Source organism: Lissotriton helveticus, chromosome 1_1, assembly GCF_964261635.1.
Source record: "Lissotriton helveticus chromosome 1_1, aLisHel1.1, whole genome shotgun sequence".
Taxonomy (NCBI): Eukaryota; Metazoa; Chordata; class Amphibia; order Caudata; family Salamandridae; genus Lissotriton; species Lissotriton helveticus.
Genome location: NC_136057.1, coordinates 156,067,022 through 156,086,900, shown reverse-complemented (window position 1 = coordinate 156,086,900; position 19,879 = coordinate 156,067,022). Strand labels below are relative to the sequence as shown.

The window sequence follows — 19,879 nt, the reverse complement described above, 5'->3', positions numbered from 1 at the left end:
ATGAGTGTGTTTCACTGGGACACATGGCCCCAGTACCAACACCATGTAGAGTATTCATTGTTCTCTCCCCTGCACAGCTAATCAACCTGGCGAACCTGAACATTCAGAAGAGTTCAGGGCTAAACAGGGCACTCGTGCAGGATAACTTCCAGCAGCCTCCAGGCAGGAGAGAGTAGATTGACTCCTAGAATCCCACCGCTGTTCTTTACACCCACCTGACCAGTGTCGAGGACATGGACTGAGAAAAGTCTGTGCGGCAAAAGAAGGCTTTGCCTCCTGCATGAGAAAGGTCTCTAAAACACAAGCGCATACAGGCAGCTCAGCTCAAACTCTTCCTTTTGTCTGCAAACACTGCACATAGCCTCGGGGTGCTCACCATCCTCGCCTGTTCATTGTCGCTGTTCCCACTTGTCCTAATAAAGCTCCTTCTTCCCTGCACCCCGGCTATTAAAATAGATGTTTGATGTTCTTGATTCTAAAAATAGTTTTGTATTTTCTGTCTGTTAAAGTTGCCGTACATTTAAATTTTGACTTAACGTCTTTTTTAAAAATATTCGTTCTTATGTATTACTTTCAAATAAGTAGACCATTACACCATTGCATACTGTATGAAATCTATTCCATTTTGTGCAGTTGGTAGGAAACCAGCATTAAACAAAGACTAGCCTCAGAAGCTACATTTCCCGTAAGGAGGGGGCCCAGCCAGCTATGTTGGTTATAGTACTGTTTCTTTCCATTCTACTCCTACTGCGTCTTTTAAAACTGAAAACTGGGGTAGTGGTAGTTATCTAATCTCTATGTGGTAGAGAGGGTGTGACAAACCCCATTATAGAGCACTATTCGCTTGTCGGTATCTAGGCACTAAAGTAACCGCTTCAAGAGAAAACAGTCAAGTCCTTGACCTGTGCCTAAAGTATGCAAATTAGTTGTGCAAGGGTAGCCTTTTTATTGGACCGTTCTTTTGTGGGCAGGGTCAAGACTGATTTTCTTATGGTTGGTCGATGGTTGTAATGATGGTTTCTGACTTTACATGCACAGAAACCTGAAAAAAACATGGAATGGAGTACACCCACCATAATTAACAGTAATTCAGATTAACTCAAGCATTTCAAAGCCATTACTCTTTGGCTGTCTCGGAGTTGTACATCATCCCATCCTGAGGATTTCTACCATTGGACCTCCATTGAGATGGCAAAATGGCAACGACTTGTTTGAAAACACCATGAAGTATTGTTGAACAGACCAAACTGGGTAGAGGAAAACACTGGCTGTTCTCTGGTATCCGAATGGGCCGCCATAACATGTTGAAGAGTTCAAGGTGACTTGTGGATTAAGGGGTATAGCTGGTATGGGACGTCAAACGCCTCTAAAGACACAGATCTTCCTTTACTCCTTTACAAATGGCCCTCCCCTGTCTCCACATCTTTAAGCTTGACTGGCTGTGTCTCAAGTTTATTTAAGGGATCTCATGTGATTTCGGTGGGCTGTTCATAATATTATATGGGGGTACAATCATGAAGTAGCTTCTCGGTGATGCTTCTTGAACTGTGATCTTTCCTTACTGGGCAGTCAGTGGAGGATTTTGTGACCTGCATGATGCGGTCTCAACACTGAGGACGAAAGATGAACTAGGCCGTCGGGGTCTGTACTCTCTGTCGCTTAAATAGTTCCTTATTTGGGAAGCTGGTATAGGTGGCATTCCAGTATTTTAGTCTAGAAATTTGCATGCACCCTGTTTGAGGCTGTTCTCAGACGCATCACTTTGGCATCTGGGTTTAGCGAGAAGTCTTCACTAGAAGCTGTGCAAGGTGCTGGGAGACAAGTGAGATAAAGCACTCTTTAGGTTAGCAGCTAGTTAAGCCTCTCTAGTCCTAGTTTAACACAGTGTTTGCTGTAACGTACAGACCCTTGGTGCATCAGGCAGCAGTTTGTGCCAGAGGATGAGTGAAGCAGATTTAGTTTGACGTCTCCATAAATTTGTACTGCTTGTGTTTCTAGAAACAGATCCAGAGCCTTAATAAGATGTGCAGTAGCCTTCTGGAGAAGATAAACAAAGAAGAACGGGAGTCGGAGAGTGGTGGTGAGTCTAGAAGATGATGGGACTATTGCGTGTTTCCTGCACTCTGACAGTCAGTCTATATGGTACCAAGCTTGGAATGTTCCTCTGCCACCAGACGGTATTCTTTAACTTTCGATGTGGAAAATCAATTCCATGCTGTTCTGACAAGGTCTGTTCTGTGGCTACGAGAATCTAGGGACCAATCTATTTTCATTTATTTTACTGTGGATATTTTGTGCAATCCTCAGCTCAAGGTCCAAAAAAATATTTGCGTAGCACATTGATTATGTTTCGAATGTACTAAAAAAAGCTGGTTACGGGAGCATGGACGAACATTTATAAAAGGTTCTTCAGTAAGACAAGAGTGTGGGCAGAAGATGCATTCAGTTTAAGCTGACCTAACCTCCTTCCCCAGACTTATGAACTCCTTCCAGATGCTGGTGGTATCTGACTCTAGACCGCAGGTATCCAAGCGACCTTTCCAGTTTCTTCAACATGGTAGTATGTGACTCGATGTTTGTGAATGAAATATGAAGAGGCTTCGAGGAATGAGCAGGCCATCATAAACGAGAAGTTGGAAGATGTGACGTGGTGGTGCAGCAGAGGATTTCTGAGCGAGATTTGAGAGATTGGCATGGATTGGAAATCTTGATGATAAAGGTGGATTTTATGTTTTTGTATTTTTGGTCAAAATGCGGGATCGTGGGTGGTACCAGGTTTATGTCTGTTTTACTGCATTGATCAGTGCTTTGTTTTTATTATGTGTTTCTGAGATGGGCAGCATGTAGCAGTCCACATTTTCCTTTAGAACTAGAGACGTTGGAGGTGGAATGTGTAGTTTTGAATTAAGTAGTTCTTTAGTGGAATGTGTGGGGCTTTATTTCTTTTTAAGTTTCCAGAACAGCAGTATGCTATCATTTAGGACTTGTGCCTACCAGTGAGCGATGGTATTTGTTTTGATGTTTTTTGGTCTAATGGATGTTTGGCATTCAGGAAGGACCTCGAAAACATAGTTAAAATTGTTCTGGAACATGTCTACATCATTTATCAGCTTTTGGAGTAGAACATATTTGCTCTTTCGACTGATGTGGATGATTTGTTTTTCAAGTTCATGGAGGTGATTGCCTTGGATTTCTGCTCCTTTTTGGTAGGGTCTTAACATGACGGTGTGAAAGGGTAGGCAAGGTGGTTGGCCCAGTTTATAGAGCGATGTTGTAGTTGAGTAAGAACGGGAGGAGGTCCCGGTTCTGGATTGCTGCAGTTATATAGGAGGTGAGGTTTAGAAATAAGGAGAGGTCCACTGCAGATTCTTCATGAATCTGGTTTGATGATGTCACCAAGTTAGGTAGTGTCAAAGTTGGATGTTGAGTTGGTAATTTTATAGAAGTTAAGTTTTTTGTTATCTTCTGGCCAGTGGAGATGAAATGAAAGATAGTGGAGCGAAAGGAAAAGATTGGCAAGTGAGCATTCAAAACTGGATAATGTAGATGGGGTGGTACAAGAGGGTGATAACGGACACCGATTTATTTTCTCCTCATGGCGAGGCTGCCACAAGTTTTGTGGAAGTGTATGTGGTGGACGATGTTGAAGCCGTCTTAGAAGATGCGTCCGTGTGGTGCTAAGCTGAGTCTCCATGATAAAGAGAGCATTTGGAATACGGTGCGATATGAGATCATATTTGTCAGAAGTGTTTTATGTGCATTTAGGAGCATTAAGTAGACAGATGGGTTCTGGGAAGATGAGTGGGCGATTGATGATTTTAACTAGGTTTGCAGTGCTGGGATCTGGCCTTCAACTGTTGTATGACTTTATCAGGGACTCTCCACAGGAGCTGCCATTATTTCTCTGCCCATTCGCTGTGCTGGAAGTCCTGAAGTATGCAACTGTGAAGCATTTGGAGTAAGGCACGTGCCATCAGAGGAACAACCGCAGATGGCAGCAAGTTTATATGAAAGATAATTTTGTCATTGCAGACCAAATTATGGTGTTGGTCCAGTGAAAGAAGGATAGCTTGCAGAATTAGTGTTTCTTGCTTTCAAAAACAGAGCTGGCCTGACAGAACCAATCTCTGATACCCTTAAAGCTGAGACTGGAATGGTGGAATGGAGAGGAGGATTCACCACCCCATTAATGATGTCCTCTCCTGCATGGTTTAGTTTGTTGAGTTAGAGGCTTAGAACAGCATTTGCCATCGAGGTGAGATCTCTGAAACTCTCTAACTTATCTTAGAAGCCACATGTTTACAAGGATCCCAGCAGGACCTGTCCTCCTGCATGCCCTGAGCCATCATAGTAGGGTCTCTGAACTTTACAAACTTGTCTTAGCATCCACGTGTTTAACCTGATGACGCTACCACATGGTCTGCACACTCCCGAACTGGGCCTGTTCCCTAGCGCTGGAGACATTGAATATCCTATGGTACCCGGGTATTATATCCGGTGCATTTAAATGTGTGTACTATGTCCACCTGATGCAGGGTGTCCTTTGTATTGAGACTTTCACTTGCAAAGCGCATAGGCCTGCCTACATTCTGTGCTTTCCCTGGTAGTATGGGAATGTTGTGTTAGATTGTAGAATGAGGCTTTATCAGGCAGCCACTTACTTTTAATTACTAGCATTCAGGCCCCAGAGATTTTAGATTATATATATTCTGTTATTACATCCTATTTATTCCCACAGAAAACACATTTGAATCCGTATCGGTACCGAAGTGCCGTACTGAAGCAGCACACTGAAGCAGCACGCTGAAGCTGACCGAGGCGGCTTTCTCAGAATTCCCCAGAGATTGCATCGGACAATTCACGATCCCGGCACCACAGTCCACTGTGACTGAATCAATCAAGGGAGCATCAGCACTGCTACGGCTGTAGCGTGTTTGAACAGGAGCAACCAGCCCAACAATATCCTTAGTGCACACCTTGCCTCACATTGAGAATCATCCACGATACGCATCCAGTGCTGATGAGCACCCACGATCTCTATCATTACTAAACCACAAGAAGAACACCGGAATACAGCTTCCTTTAGAAAGAGGATTGCCATTGTGCACCCGCCGTGAATCGCTAGACGCACGCCCTCATTAGGGAACCCGGCTGGGTTGCCTAGTGAGTACTCTCAATTTTATTCTCACACGGTTTTGCACGTACACCATCAGTGATCTAGCGCTCCTAAAAAGACAGAGGTCCCACATCGTAGGTCCTGAAGAGACCCTACAACCATATTAGAGTCGAAACTCCGTTGACTTGGAAAAAAAGCGAACCTTCTGAGAAATAGCATTCTATGATTGTATAGATGTTATGAATTTATTTGAAAAACAGTGGTCGCTTTTGTAAACAAACAAAATACTGAAACCTTGCACATATATTTTTCACTTATGTTATTTGAATGCTTTGGTTCATTTTTTCACTTGGGTCACTTCACACAACTGTAAATAATTTTGCATTATGTATAAAAGTATTTAATACAATTTGAAATGTTTTTCAATACAACTCATTGAAAGCTTATACAGGTGTATTGATAGTTATTTCTCTTTGGCATCTCAACTTAATCAATCATTACATTTACAGAGCGCGCTACATACCCGTGAGGGTCTCAAGGCGCTAGGAGGGCTAGGGGGGCGCTAAAGGTCGAAGAGCCAGGTCTTGAAGAGTCTTCTGAAGGCCAGTAGGTCCTGAGTCTGTCGTAGATTGGTTGGGAGAGTGTTCCAGGTCTTGGCGGCGAGGTAGGAGAAGGATCTTCCTCCGGCTGTGGTTTTCCGGATCCGAGGGACCGTGGCAAGGGCGAGGTTAGCTGAGCGGAGGCTGCGGGTGGGGGTGTGGAAGCTGAGTCGGTTGTTGAGGTAGGTGGGTCCGGTGTTGTGTAGTGCTTTGTGTGCATGGATGAGGAGTTTGAAGGTGATCCTCTTGTTGTCCGTACAGGCCTCTCAGGTGGGGTGTGATGTGGCTGCGGCGAGGGACGTCGAGGATCATTCGAGCCGAGGCGTTCTGGATTCGATGTAGTCGTCTCAGGAGCTTGTTTGTAGTTCCTGAGTAGAGGGCGTTCCCGTAGTCTAGTCTGCTGGTGATGAGGGCCTGGGTGACGGTTTTTCTAGTGTCGGTGGGGATCCATTTGAAGATTCTGCGGAGCATTCGGAAGGTGTTGAAGCAGGACGCGGAGACGGCGTTGACTTACCTGGTCATGGAGAGGGTGGAGTCGAGGATGACCCCCAGGTTGCGTGCGTGATCTGTGGGTTCCAGGGCTGCGCCTAGCGATGTGGGCCACCAGGAGTCGTCCCAGGCTGAGGGGGTGGGTCCGAGGATGAGGACCTCCGTTTTGTCTGAGTTCAGCTTCAGTCTGCTGTCCTTCATCCAGTCGGCTACGGCCTTCATTCCTCTGTGGAGGTTGGCTTTGGCGGTGTGGGGGTCTTCGGTGAGGGATATGATCAGCTGGTTGTCGTCGGCGTAGGAGATGATGTTGAGGTTATGTTGTCGTGCGACGTGGGCGAGTGGTGCCATGTAGATATTGAAAAGCGTCGGGCTGAGGGAGGATCCCTGTGGGACGCAGCAGATGATCTCAGTGGATTTCGAGCGGAAGAGTGGGAGGCGGACGCTCTGGGTCCTGCCGGAGAGGAAGGATGTGGTCCAGGCCAGGGCCTTCTCTTGAATTTCGGCGTCATGGAGGCGTGCTGATAGGGTGCGGTGCCAGACTGTGTCAAAGGCTGCTGATAGGTCCAGGAGGATGAGGGCGGCTGTTTCTCCTTTGTCCATCAGGATCCAGACGTCGTCAGTGGCGGCGATAAGGGCGGTCTCGGTGCTGTGGTTGCTGCGACAACCGGATTGGGAGGGGTCCAGGATGTTGTTGTCTTCGAGGTAGCGGGTTAGCTGTTTGTTGACGATCTTCTCTGTCACTTTTGGCGGGAACGGGAGCAGGGAGATGGGCCGGAAGTTCTTGAGGTCCTTGGGGTCCGCCTTGGGCTTCTTCAGAAGGGCGTTGATCTCTGCGTGCTTCCAGCTTTCCGGGAAGGTTGCTGTCTCGAAGGAGCTGTTGATTGTTTTTCGGAGGTGAGGCGCGATGGTTGTACTGGCTTTGTTGAAGACGTGGTGAGGGCAGGGGTCAGATGGGGATCCGGAGTGGATGGAGTTCATGGTTTTGATGGTGTCTTCGTCGCTGACGTTGGACCAGGTGGTCAGGCGGCTGGTGCGGGTGGTGGTCGCAGGGGTGGTGGACTCGGTGGTGGGTGCGGGGGGGTCGGAGTTGAGGCTGTCGTGGATGTCGGTGATCTTGCGATGAAAGAAGGCAGCCAGGTAGTCGCACAGGTCTTGTGATGGTGGGATGTCGTTGGTGTTGGAGCTGGGGTTGGAGAGTTCTTTCACGATGTTGAAGAGCTCTTTGGTGTTGTGCGCGTTGTTGTCTAGGCGGTCTTTGAAGGCGGTCCTGATGAGTTGGTGGTGCCTGCGGGTGGCGCTTTTGAGGGCCGTGTGGCTGTCTGGTGTTCGGTCGTGGAGCCATTTTTTCTCCAGTTTCCGACAGGTGTGCTTGGAGATCCAGAGGTCTTCGGTGAACCAGGTGGCTTTCTTGTTGGTGTGGCTGGTTGTGGCGGTTTTGAGAGGGGCAGGTTAATCCTGTTAAGATACAGGTATTTTGCGTCTTTTTACCATTATCAAGTATTTTTTCCCACAGGAACCAATGTTCTTTTTTTAAATACCATATTGAACTACAGCAGGAAACTGAAACACTGCAGTTGACCAAAAGAGCATGACCTATCAACTGTGAAGCTATGTAACAATGGTGTAGTGTTTTTGGTTCTCTTCCTTTGGTAGATCTTGAATGCTCTTGTATAGTCCCTTGTCTACAGAAACTGTCACTCGTAGGACAACATAGGTCACAGTGTTCAAAATTAAACAGAAAAATTGCACCTGCAGACAGCGAAGGCGCTGGAAAAGCTATTGGGGCTGCAATACTGCCCCGAAATGTGCTCAAACTACTGTTTTTTAAAATATTTGTGTGTAGAGTATTTTATTTATTTATTAAAAAAATTATTTCAAAACTTTCATATAGCGCTGGCTAGACCCTGAGGTATCGGAGCGCTTTACATGTGTATCAGATCATCGTCACAGGTTACATTGTTACAAAGGTTACACAGTTATTAGAGCATGGCAACATATTTACTTGTAAGGTCGAGATAAACAATAAGCACAAATACGTAAGGGGAAAAGCAGGCAAGAGGAGAGATTCTGGGGAGGCTTTGAAAAATTAGGAATTGCCTACACATCAATTTATTAAATGTTTTCTAAAGTGTAGTCCAAGCACAGCAGTGGCAAACAAAAATAACCCTATTTTCCAGTTTCTGTGCGTAACCTCTGACTGCCATGAGATCACAAGAAAAGGGCTCGCTTCCAGCCCCTTGACTGCCCACCGGTGCTAACAAACCACCAGATCCTTCCCATGGAAGCAATACTCACTTATTACATTTCAATACTTCTGCCTTTAAAAAGTGTACAGAGCGAGATAGCCTTTAGTGACATGAAAAAGCCAAAAAAGGCCTTCTCTGTTAAAACTAATAGCAAAACACAACCTAGTGTTTCTTCTCCCACTACCTGTTAAATGCAACCAGGACCTGCCCTCTCACTTCGCTCCCCTCCACTCTCCCTGTCCCACGGGTCACTCATCTTCTTCCAGAAGGATATGAACCTGGCAGTTACGGAATCCCCGCCCGAAGCACTTTGTGATCTAAGGCTCATCTCCCCAGACCAATGCACCCACATTTCTAGCTGCCTAGTTCTGGTATTTCAACATGCCATGTTCAACTCTACACTCACTTGGGTTCTTTTTATATTTCATAACCCAGATCTTTTCTCACAACTCTATTCTAATGTACTGTCCTCTGTAAACACTTCCTTGTTGATTTTCATTACTGGATGCCACATTAATGCTAGTGATCGCAGAGAATCTGCTGCCAGGGAAGCTCAAGCTGCGTCCCTGTAACACTTTGTCTCTAGTGCTGGTTATTTAATCAATCTCCGCTATCTGTTCGAACTACTAATCTGAAAATGAGGTCACAACAGCCTCCCTAGCCTTTTAAAGTTGTACCGAGAAGGCCATCTCCCTCTGGAAGCTTTCAGCGCATAAGATTCTAAGTAGAGTGGAGGAAATAATTGCATGGTCGCCAATGGTTTTCAAAGTTGTTTGTAGTTTCTACAATGATATTGTTGATTATACTGACAATGTAGTCACTTGTTTAAGTGGAAATTCGTGCATGGGTTTGTGTATTTTTCATATTCCCGGAGGTTTGTTCAGGGTGGTGCTGTACCTGTCTCTGCTCGAGGGAGGTCCTCAATACTGATGCGATTTCAGTTTCTTTCATCTGGGTGATTGCATGCCTTTGGCTAGTAGTCTTATTTGCTTTTTGGTTTTGTTTTCATTCTCTAGGATTGCGCCAGAGTAAATCTACGTTTAACCCTGCTGACACCAGTGCGTTAGTGGCTGCAGTGACCTTTGGAAAGGGCCTTTCAAACCGCCGTCCCACTGGCCCGGGAGGGCCCAGTGTTGGGGGCCAGCCTGGCTCTGGTGGAATGATGAGTGGTGGCCCAAACTTGCAGCAGGTGCAGATCTCCATGGGTCAAAACCAGCAGCAGATGGCAGGGGTGGGCATGTCTCAACCTGGCCAGCCAGGTATGTACAAACAGTTGAGCGTGGGTGTATGATGCTCAGGAATGTTGAAGGTGATGCTTGGTGGTCTACTTTTGATGCTGGTGGAGAGACCGGGATGGAAGCTAGATGGACCAGGTAGAACTGGGTGATCCAAGGCTGTGAGAAGGGACAGTTTTGTTAATTATACTTGGGGCTGCATTATTAGTCCTGTTTTTGGCCATTTTCGCTGATGTTTGATGTTTTGCTAGTCCTGCTTGATGCAGCATGGGTCTTTTATGGGTTTTCAGGTTTCTCGTATGTCTATCTAGTGGTTAGTTCAGGAATAATCTTTGGGTGCCCTAGCACCCAGAAAGGATTCCTAAACTAGGCCAAATGCTTCAATAAAGAAATGTTTTTACAAAAAACGAATCATCTTTTACCAACATACCGTGGGTGTCAAGAGCCTGTTCTAGACATTAAAGATGTCAGCCGGATCGCCAGGACTCTCTGGGCTTTAAAGTCCACCTTTGTTTTTACTCAAGGAAAGTGGCTAACACTGGTGCCTGTGGTAAGTGTCTGTTGTTTGCCATCCAGCCAGAAGCTGACAGCATGCAATGCTTGCAAGAGTTGTAAACCTAAAACTTGGAAGTCCAGATCAATTGGTTGGATGAATGAGAAAGTAAGACAGTCGAAGGAGACTCCTCTTGCCACAGTGTCATTAGATGAGGACAGCTGGCTTGAGTAGCATACCCTCTAGGGTCGGGCCCGAGTCATAGGGGTATTAACCATAGGGGACCGCCTTTGATTAGTGCACTTTTATCATCCTATATCACTTATAGGAGTTTAAGATCTTCTTATGCAAGTCTCCTAAAGGTCCCGCGCATGCAAAGATCTAGATAGGGTGAACGATCATTCTCCTATCTGTACCCCAAACTATGGAACCCTGTGCCAATGGAACGAAGAAGTGAACCTAATGAGATTACATTTAGAAAAATGCTCACAATATGGCTGTACCCTCCTAAGTTTATTCAGGTTATAGCTCCAGATGATTAAATGTGTACACTTGACTGATCTAGCACTGGGAATCCCGCGGGTAGCTACGCGCTTTATAAATCCGCATAACATAAGATAGCCAGAATCTTACAAAGTTTGATTAAAAAAGGCAAACACTGTGACCTCATTAACCTTCACAATTAATAAGCATCAGTCCACAGCCGTCCCCCTCACCAGGTGTTACTGCTGAATATATAATTCACATTATACTCCACATACATCTTAGTTTCATGCAATTGGTTATTCCTTGGTGCCCAACCAAACCTATGGTGGCAAGTTACCCGTTGACTATCTATCAACATTAAGGGCTCCTTTGCCACAGTTGGATGCACTTATCTGTCTTTTCTCAATGCCAGTCGAATCCTGCAAGAATTTCTGTTATCAGTTCACAAAGAATAACCACTGCCATATAGCGCATTTCAGCTACAATGATGGGCTGCTATTTGATTATCCGTCCCTTTCAGAGTCAAAGTGCTGATTGGAGGGTGCAATGAGGCCGGCCTTTCTTTCACATCTGCTGCTGGTGTTTCCTTTTTAAAGAAACATCTGATTCCTTTGTCCTTGAGATACAGTCTCCATGCAAGCCTTCTACTCTGCCCAGCCATGGTCATGACCTTGACCTAGACCAAAAGTCCATGCGCTGTGTCCTGTAGATTCTCTGAAGTCGAGAGGCTGCGTAAACACGCCCTGCATCCAAAGCCCTCTCTCTGACTTCCAAAAGCTTCCCAGGTAAATCCATACCCTTGGTCAAATCAGCCTGCCACAGCTGGAAAACAATTGCAGATAATGGTAAAATTGCCACCAAAAAAGGAAAGCCCTTTTGAAAGAAAGGGTTTTGCACCTACTGTTCAGACTGGGAGAGCCGTATGTGTCTCATATAAACCTCCATGTCTGACTACAAACATGACCTCGATGACCTGGAGCCACAGTTCACAACATTATTTATTTATTTATTTTTATTTTCAACGTTTTATATAGCGCGGACAAGATCTTTGCAGATATCAGAGCGCTTTACAGTAGACACAGGGTAAGGGAAACAAGCGAGAGACTAAGCAAACATGTGGATAACATAGAAATGGGTAGTAGGTGGGTAGCAGATTAGGATGGTAACCTAATAAACAGCTTGTGAATGAATAGACCATAAGATAAACCGGCTAGTAAAAATCCGATAAACAACTTGGTACAGTAGACAACAGAATAAGCAATAATACAAAGTCAGTCCACAGCCTTTGGAACAACCAAGAAAGGGTTCAGGAGCGACTAGCCATAAGGATGGCTTTTGCTTCTTTCTTAAAGAGTGCAGTGGAGGAAATAAGCCTAGTTTCGGGTGGGAGGGCATTCCAGATCCTGGGTGCCATTCCTGAGAAGGAGCGCTTGTAAGTTTTTACCTTCCGAAATCTTCGAGGTTTCAGGAGGAGATTCTTTGTGCTTCTGTTGTTTCTCGAGCCTCCTGATAAGGTCAGCTTTTGGGTGAGGTAGCTGGGAGACTTGTGTTGTATAGCCAAGTGTGTCATACAGGCGATTTTCAGCTGTATTCTGGCTTCAAAAGGGAGCCAGTTCAGGGATTTTAAGTCAGGGGAAATATGCGAGTGTTTTCTAGAACCTGTGATGAGTCTCGCTGCAGCGTTCAAGGAGGCTCTTAGGGGTGCTGTAGTAGATAGGGGGAGTCCGCTGAGAGCCAAGATTCCGTAGTCTATGCGTGGAATGACTAGGGCTTGAACTGCAGTTTGGAAATCCTTAGCTGGGAGGAAGGGTTTAAGTTTCCTCAGAGTGTTGATTTGGAAGTTAGCTCCCCTAGTTGCTTTGTTGATATGTTGCTGCATGTTGAGGTTGGTGTCAAGAGTGATGCCTAATGATTTCACGGAGTCCACGATGGAGGGTTGAACATTGAATGCAGTTAGGTGCTTAAGCCAGGTTTGAGTGGTGGAGATTTTCGCCGGAGATTCTCATGCGGTTTACGCTGGAATGAAACGTGATTTACCTAAAGTAATACATAGAGATTTGTAAGTAGAATTTTGCATGTGGCTGCATTTGACATGTCATACCAAAAATTGGTAGTAGTCTGTGAAAGATGATGCATGTAGTAGATGATGCCACAGCAAATTGGTGGTGTCCTGAAGAGGACCGTATAATTTATTATATAGTAGGTCAAAAATGTCGTCATCATCATTGCGAACAGACTTCTTTATCGGCACACAGCTATTGCTGCAATACTGGATTCATTAGAATTCACAGCCCAATAATATTCTGTTTGTCTCCTGGCTGTTGGTGTTTTGTTTATAAACTTTCTTTGATTTACTGGTATTTACCTTGTGTAAACAAGAGATACTGAGCACTTTTTTGCTACCTTATTTTATGTGTATATCAACATGTGTGAAAAAAGGTTTTACCACAAACACTAGACTAGATTTAAAAACAAGTGTGTTTCAAGTGAGAGGCTAGTTTGTGTTAATGACTATTACAACTGTGTAATATGTTGTACACTAAAAGTAATAATTTGCTTTTGAAGAGTTACTATTGAACCACTGATTCTATTATAATTGCATTTATCATTGAGACCTTTAATAATCTCAGATTTCCACATCGATCAGTCTATTGTTTTTTCCGTCTTGTTTACACTGCCACAATTATTATTAAAACAGTTTAGAATGTATTCCCAGTATGTAGCAGTAGCATGGCGCCTCAAGTAGAGGTTTTAATTTTATACAACAATTGTATGCTGCCATCACACACAGTGCGTATAAGGAATCATTCTAGGTGGGCTCCTTTTGCTCTGACCCAGGTGTATGAATTGAAAAGACTCCAAGCTGCAAAAGAAGCAATTTTTAGGTTTCGCTGGAGGGCGGAGCTCTTAGCTCCGCCTCCAGAGAAATCTCTTGATTCTAGTAAGGAAAATGGAAAACGCCCCCCTGTCCCATTGGCTAGCTCCATAAATGGAGGCTAGCCATTGGAACAGACATCTGTCCGTCAAGGCCGGACCAGATTCGGGGGCGTTCCCGAGATTTTTTCCCAGGGCGGAGTTACGTTTTTTCCCGTTCCCTCCCCTTTCACTGTAAGTCTGTCCATTCCGCCCCCTCCGTGTGCCTTTCCGCCCCCCCCTCGCTGTCCTGTGCACGTTTCCCGCCGTCCGTGTCCTCTCCCGCCCCCTCCCGCCGTCCGTGTCCTCTCCCGCCCCCTCCCGCCGGCCGTGTCCTCTCCCGCCCCCTCCCGCCGTCCGTGTCCACTCCCGCCCCCTCCCGCCGTCCGTGTCCACTCCCGCCCCCTCCCGCCCCCTCCCGCCGTCCGTGTCCTCTCCCGCCCCCTGTGTCCTCGTAGGTGCTTGTTCTTTCTGGTTCTGTTTCCTCTTCATGTTCCGATCAAACACATTGAGAACACCGTCTGCCCGGGAAGTGAGATCTCGTACTGGAGTGATTATAGGTGTGCTGTAGTGGGTGCAAACATTGCGAGAAGGCGGCAAGTAAGGGTGTGTGGTATTGGCTGCTTCAGTTGTTGTCAGATGTTCATTGGCTGTGTGCACTCCACGCCTTCCTTCCGCCAGTAGGCGGCCATCAACAAAACATGTGCTTGGGAATGGGATATTAACGCTACATACTGGCTGACAGTCTAGCGAGAAACCTGCGATTAGACCCGAGTCAAGCCCTTCAGTCAGAAAGAGACAGCGTGAGAGCCTTGGGGTGGTAGGAAAGCACGTGAAGGAACTGTATTCTGGTGTGTATACGATACAAAGGTAGGCTCAGGCTAACTGTACTTTGATTCATCCAAGCAGCACCAGTTGCCCGAGAACCATTCGATCTTTTACTGTCATCGTGAGTAGTAATTTATGTACTTTTCTGCTGCACTTCGCTCTTTCTCCCTCGGCTTCACTTTTTGCTTCTCGGCTCGATCAGAGGCTGTGCTCCTCATCTATGTAATTTTCCTCTATGATAGCGTCTGTTGGGGGTCTCGCCCCTCCCCGTCCCTTGCAGCGTTTCGCATCCAGTGCATTGTAAATGAAGTAAAGTTCCCTGGCGAAACAGACAGAAGCAGCCGATCTACGTATTAGGCTTATCGACCAAGCTGCGTACTTTCCCATGCATTTTCAGTGTTTACGTTTGTGTTAACGATTATCGGAACTGCATTTTCACGGTTGTTTAAAAATCCATTTAATGTTGGGAAAATATGCAGGATACAAATGTATAAAGGAAGATACATACATTGGGGGAGCTGTCATGTTGTTTTCGTACTTACATGGAATGTTTAGGGTGCCCACCTACCTAGTAGTTTACTAGCCGGACCTTGATTTTCATTGTATTGTATTGTTTTGTAATTGCATTTATATAGCTCTTACCCTGACGAGGTGTCAAAGGCGAAACCGTTGCATTGTAAATGCTTGTTGTAAGATTGTTTCCACAGCTTGGTATCTTTCAGTGACGCCCGGCACAAATATCTGTTAAAGCAGCTAAACACTGATCTGCCCTCTTTAGGTGGAAAATTAGTCTGTGGGTGGCATCAGTGTGGAGACTGCTATAGTTTATTACCAGACAAGCCCTCTGCTTACGCCCTCCTCGGGGGGGTTCAGCTTACTCAAAGACCATTTCAGAGCCCACTGTTGACCGTCAGAAGTATCCAGTGATGTGACTGTAGTAGATGCCAAGCTTCCCACTCCCTCTCATAAGCAGAGTTCTTCTGTTCTCCATCTTTCTATGGTAACTCAACCAGCATAACTATGCTACCTTCTCCTCACCCTCTCCCACACAGCACAGTTATCCGTGGAATTCAGTTTCTTTCCAGGAAAAAATCCTTTATATCCACCTAAACTGTATTCCTTTATTTTGTCTAGAGGAAGTGTTTCTGTCCAGTCTCCTTCTAAATATGTAAATGTGTTTTTGCCTCTAGGAAAGATGGTGAGCAATATAAAAACCAACATCAAGTCTGCATCTATGCACCCCTACCAGCGATAAGATGGACGCTCCCCTCGGTTACTCTCTTCCCGTGACCTACAGAACTCAAAGTCCCAGAAGTGGAGTCCTATTACAGCTCTGAAGGAGGGTGACAGGACTGATTTAGTAAGGACTCCACCAGAGGTCTAGTAATACTGAAGATCAGTCCTATATTTGAAGATGCGGATCCTTCTCCTCAGAGTGCAGTGTGGAGGGTGAGACTCCTGCAAAGAAGTGCCTTCCTCTGCCCATTCTGGAGTGCCTGCGCTGATCAAACTCTTTATGGACCATCGTACAGGTCCCACATACTCAACAGTGTTCCAGTGCACTGCCACCATTTCACAGGGTTTTGTGTAAAACAGTTACATTTGTTAAACAAAAGATTATAAAGATTGAGAACAGATTGTGAGCTTGGATTTAATTTTAAAGCAGAATTCAATGCCTAACGCCACTGCCACTTCACCTGGCAGGATGATGGCTCAGCACACTCGCTTGATTGACAAGTCTGTTGCATGGGCACTCCTCCACTTATAGAGCCTGTGGTGAGGGACAAGGGAAGCAAAGCAACTGTCTAGTGGGCGATGGGCTTGGGAGTGAAGAGGAGCAGAAATCTGACAGCAAGTTCACTACCAATTTCTTTTTCACTGCTTAGGGGTTTAGCACAGATGCTGGGTTCTTAAGATAATGTGGTAAATGTTCCTTGATCTCACACCCAAACTGAAGTGTGTAGTTATACAAATATATACTTAGAAAGTATTCCAAGCACACAGGCTTTATATGTTGTGATTCACAATGCTGCACATGTCTAAAGACCATTACATGTCATGGAACTTGGTGCTTTATTCAAGAAGAAACGAGGAGTAGACTTGGTTAGTAACCTTTTCCAGATATCAACTTGCTGCTCCCAGATGTAAAAGGAAGCGCTGACTGATCAGACGTACCTGGGATTATATGGTAAAGTGAGTGATAGTTCGGGCAGCAGAGAGGAGGGACCCTATTCATGGTGGTCGCAAGACAATGCCAGTCTGTGGCACTCATCCCACAAGTTGATTGTCCATTTCCAGGAAGGTGCCTTCCTTATATGCCCAGGATGAGTGAACTATTGTTGGTTTGCGGAGCCGAAGTGGACGCAGGCAAATGTTTCACTTGGTGTGCATGGATGTGCACACCTGTGTCCAAGTGTACACAAGTTTGTGCATAACTGCATCTGTAGACGTGTTTCTAACTTTATTTTAGTGTGAGTGGGTGGGCCTGATGGGGTAACCTTCAGTGGCAGACAAGACAAGTGACTTGCTTCCCCTTTCTGGTAGCAATCAAGGAGCCGGGCAAATACCAGTAGCATCTTGCTTCCCCTTTCCTGGCATACCTGGGTTTCTTCCTTCAGAGTAGTGTCTATTCCAGGCACTGTTGCCACATCTTATGTAATGTTTACCCTGGCATAATGATTGTCTGTGCTATATTTTGGCCTTACAATACAAATTATTGCATCCCAGAGAATAATATTGCCTGTCCCTGACATATTTTGAGCACCCAAATACAATTGTGCCCCCCCCCCCTCGTTCATAAGAGTAGCCACCCTGGGCATGTCGCTGCCCCCCCTTTACAAATTGTAAGTATACCTGGCATAATGCTGTCCCTGGGATATTTTTGGCATCCCTGCTGTTCAGGTGGCTATCCTGGGCATGTGATGATAATACATCAACATGTGAGACAGTCTGCCTATGACGCTGCTGTAAATATGTTCGGTGACCAATCCTGTATTTACTAAAAGTCAAAAATGGAATTTCAAGGAATAAACGGGAAACACGACTAGCTATTCTTTGGGGAAGTGCGTTTGCTTACCCAAAATTAAAATGTCCTGTTTGATGGCAACATACATATTTTCAGAAACTGATACGCCATTTATTCACGACACGATTATATTTTAATTTGATGTTTGAGTGATTATTCATAGAGAGTTGGGGCAGTTAATCCTGATGCTCTTTCCTTGGTTCTCCAATGGCTGTTAATTCATTATTCACTTTTAGGCTGCTCATACCAACAACTCTTTTGTAACATGGCTTGTGGTAATCCTGTTGGTGTACTAGAGTACTTGTTACTGTTATTCATGTACTATTGGGATATTGTCTGATGTGGTCGCTCCTGCAACTGTGATAATATTTTAGTAGCTCTGTGTGGTTCTCATTGTTCAGAAGTAGCTCTACAGATCAGGTTGATAACCCATGCAGTATCCATAAGCCTACATGGCCATGGAATTGACCTATACCAGACTCTCTGAGAACTCCCAGTCGCAAACTTTTGGTGATCCTAACGAACCCTACATTTAGTGTCCTTTTCCCTAAGGTGCTCTTTTGAAATGAATCCCCTATCTGTAGGGGTGCAATTTGTAGATTAGGAGAAAAAGAAGTACCCTGAATAGGTACCTGCAGACAGAGTGTGTAGTACCAGGTACCTTTGCACCCTTTTTGCCGCTATCTTTAAAAAACCTCACAGGCATAAGGCAGAAATAACTAGAGCCTGGTTTCTTCTTGTCACATTTTCCACATAAAAACTTTTAGTAGCTGGTCGAAAGGTCAAAGACACTGGGTGCTATTTCTTTGTTTGCTAGAAAGCGTAGTTTACAGTTCCCTTAAACAAGCTTTGGTGAACCGGTTCCATTGAAGACCCCTTGGGAGAGTTTTCAAGTTCCTGTTGCATTTTAGCATTCTTCAGGTTTTGGGAAAGGGGACTGTGCTGCTGCAGCTGAGGATTCCCATGACCTTCTGGGTCCACTGGTGGGCTTCACTGTGCCTGGTATGAGCACATATTCTTTCCTGGCAACAGCCTTGGTGACCTCATTGCAGATGGGATCCACTGCTTGAGTCTTCTGGTCCTTATGGCTTTCCACACTATCCAGCACAATATCTCACTCCAAAGAGTTTGGAAATTCAGGATACCGTCTTCGGTTAGATCGCATTCTTTTAATCTGGCTGTGTTTGAATGTTCTTCTCTGCCCCGTTCCTTTCTGCTGACCTACGTAGCCCGACAGGGTTTGGCACTTGCACCGTTAGTCTGTATTTTACATCTTCTGCTCTGAACCACCGTATCAGAGCCTTTCACAGTTGTATAACACTTGAACTCTGAACGAACCCGCTAATACTTCCTAAATTAGGCTGGCTGCCAAACCATGGGCATATCTGAGTCTAAAACAGATGTTCTGTTTAGTAGATAAAGGTGTGAGCGTTAATTCTAGAGCACTCGACATGCTGAGTTATGCTTTTGGTCTGTACAACGTAAGTAGTGGTAATGTTTCAAAGATCTGAGATTTGTTTATTTCATAGATTAGTTGTATTGCATTGCAGCATTTATTAACATTCATTAGCCCTGATGTAGGTGCTGAATCAATTGCCTACATGAGTAGCATGCTAACCATGTAGGGTGTGTGGTAGGAAGGATGTTGTTTTTGTTTTGATCCTTTGTGGGAAGAGTTTCAATGTTGTACTGATGACCACCGAGGTGAAATTATCGTGTTGTGAGACGCAACGTGTTGCATAATGAAGCGTAAGAGACAATCATGCAGTTTTATGGTCTTCAGCGTGCCGGTAGCTTCGAAAAGCAAACTTTGTCCATTTAGGATCCTTGAATAGACCCTCCTGTACTTGTATTTAAACTTTCTACAGCGAGTTCAGGTGTCCCTTGCTCTTGTGCAAGGAAGCTTGAAGTTTGTTAATAGTCTACTCTGCCGTTAATAAATGTGCATCAAAAGAATTGCAGCTTTTTCAAAAGTCTAGTTGCCCCAACTCTCACAGATCCCCCTTTGAAGACCCTTGTGACCATAATCTTTTATGGTCCTGACCCCCTACCCCCTTTCTGAATGACACCATTAACATATGATGCCTTAGGCTATGCGCAAAACGTTTTTGAGATCATTTCTGGCTGTCCTTTAGTTGCCTGCCCCACCATCTCTGTATCTCCTGCATAGTAATAGAAATATGGATATACGGTAGTGAAGACCATATTGGCAAGTTCATAATGCTCTTTATTGCACTCGGAGGGCTTTTTTTTCGTGTGCAGGCTCTTGCAACTCAGTCTTTAAAGAAGACATACCGCCCATGAGCTGGGGATGGAAGGCTGGAGAGCATGAGTTAGCGTGTAACTTGAAATGTAGCTAAGAGTGTTCTTAATTTACCCTTTAGATGGCAGTAGAGAGCTAAGGAAGTCACTGTGACAGTCACAGAGCCTGTTGCATTGATTAGCAATT

General features: G+C 45.2%; 1 protein-coding gene across 3 annotated transcripts in view; it reads left to right on the top strand.

The window, feature by feature from the left end:
- MED8 (mediator complex subunit 8) overlaps nucleotides 1–16,042 on the top strand; it is a 57,658-nt gene extending 41,616 nt beyond the window's left edge. For all 3 annotated transcript variants that reach the window (XM_078659794.1, XM_078659721.1, XM_078659641.1), the window contains exons 5-7: nucleotides 1,999–2,080; nucleotides 9,467–9,709; nucleotides 15,596–16,042. In XM_078659794.1, the coding sequence (XP_078515920.1) occupies nucleotides 1,999–2,080; nucleotides 9,467–9,709; nucleotides 15,596–15,660 (390 nt within the window). In that variant the 3' untranslated portion in view covers nucleotides 15,661–16,042. The remainder of the gene's footprint in view (nucleotides 1–1,998; nucleotides 2,081–9,466; nucleotides 9,710–15,595) is intronic.
- The last annotated feature ends 3,837 nt before the right edge of the window (nucleotides 16,043–19,879 follow it).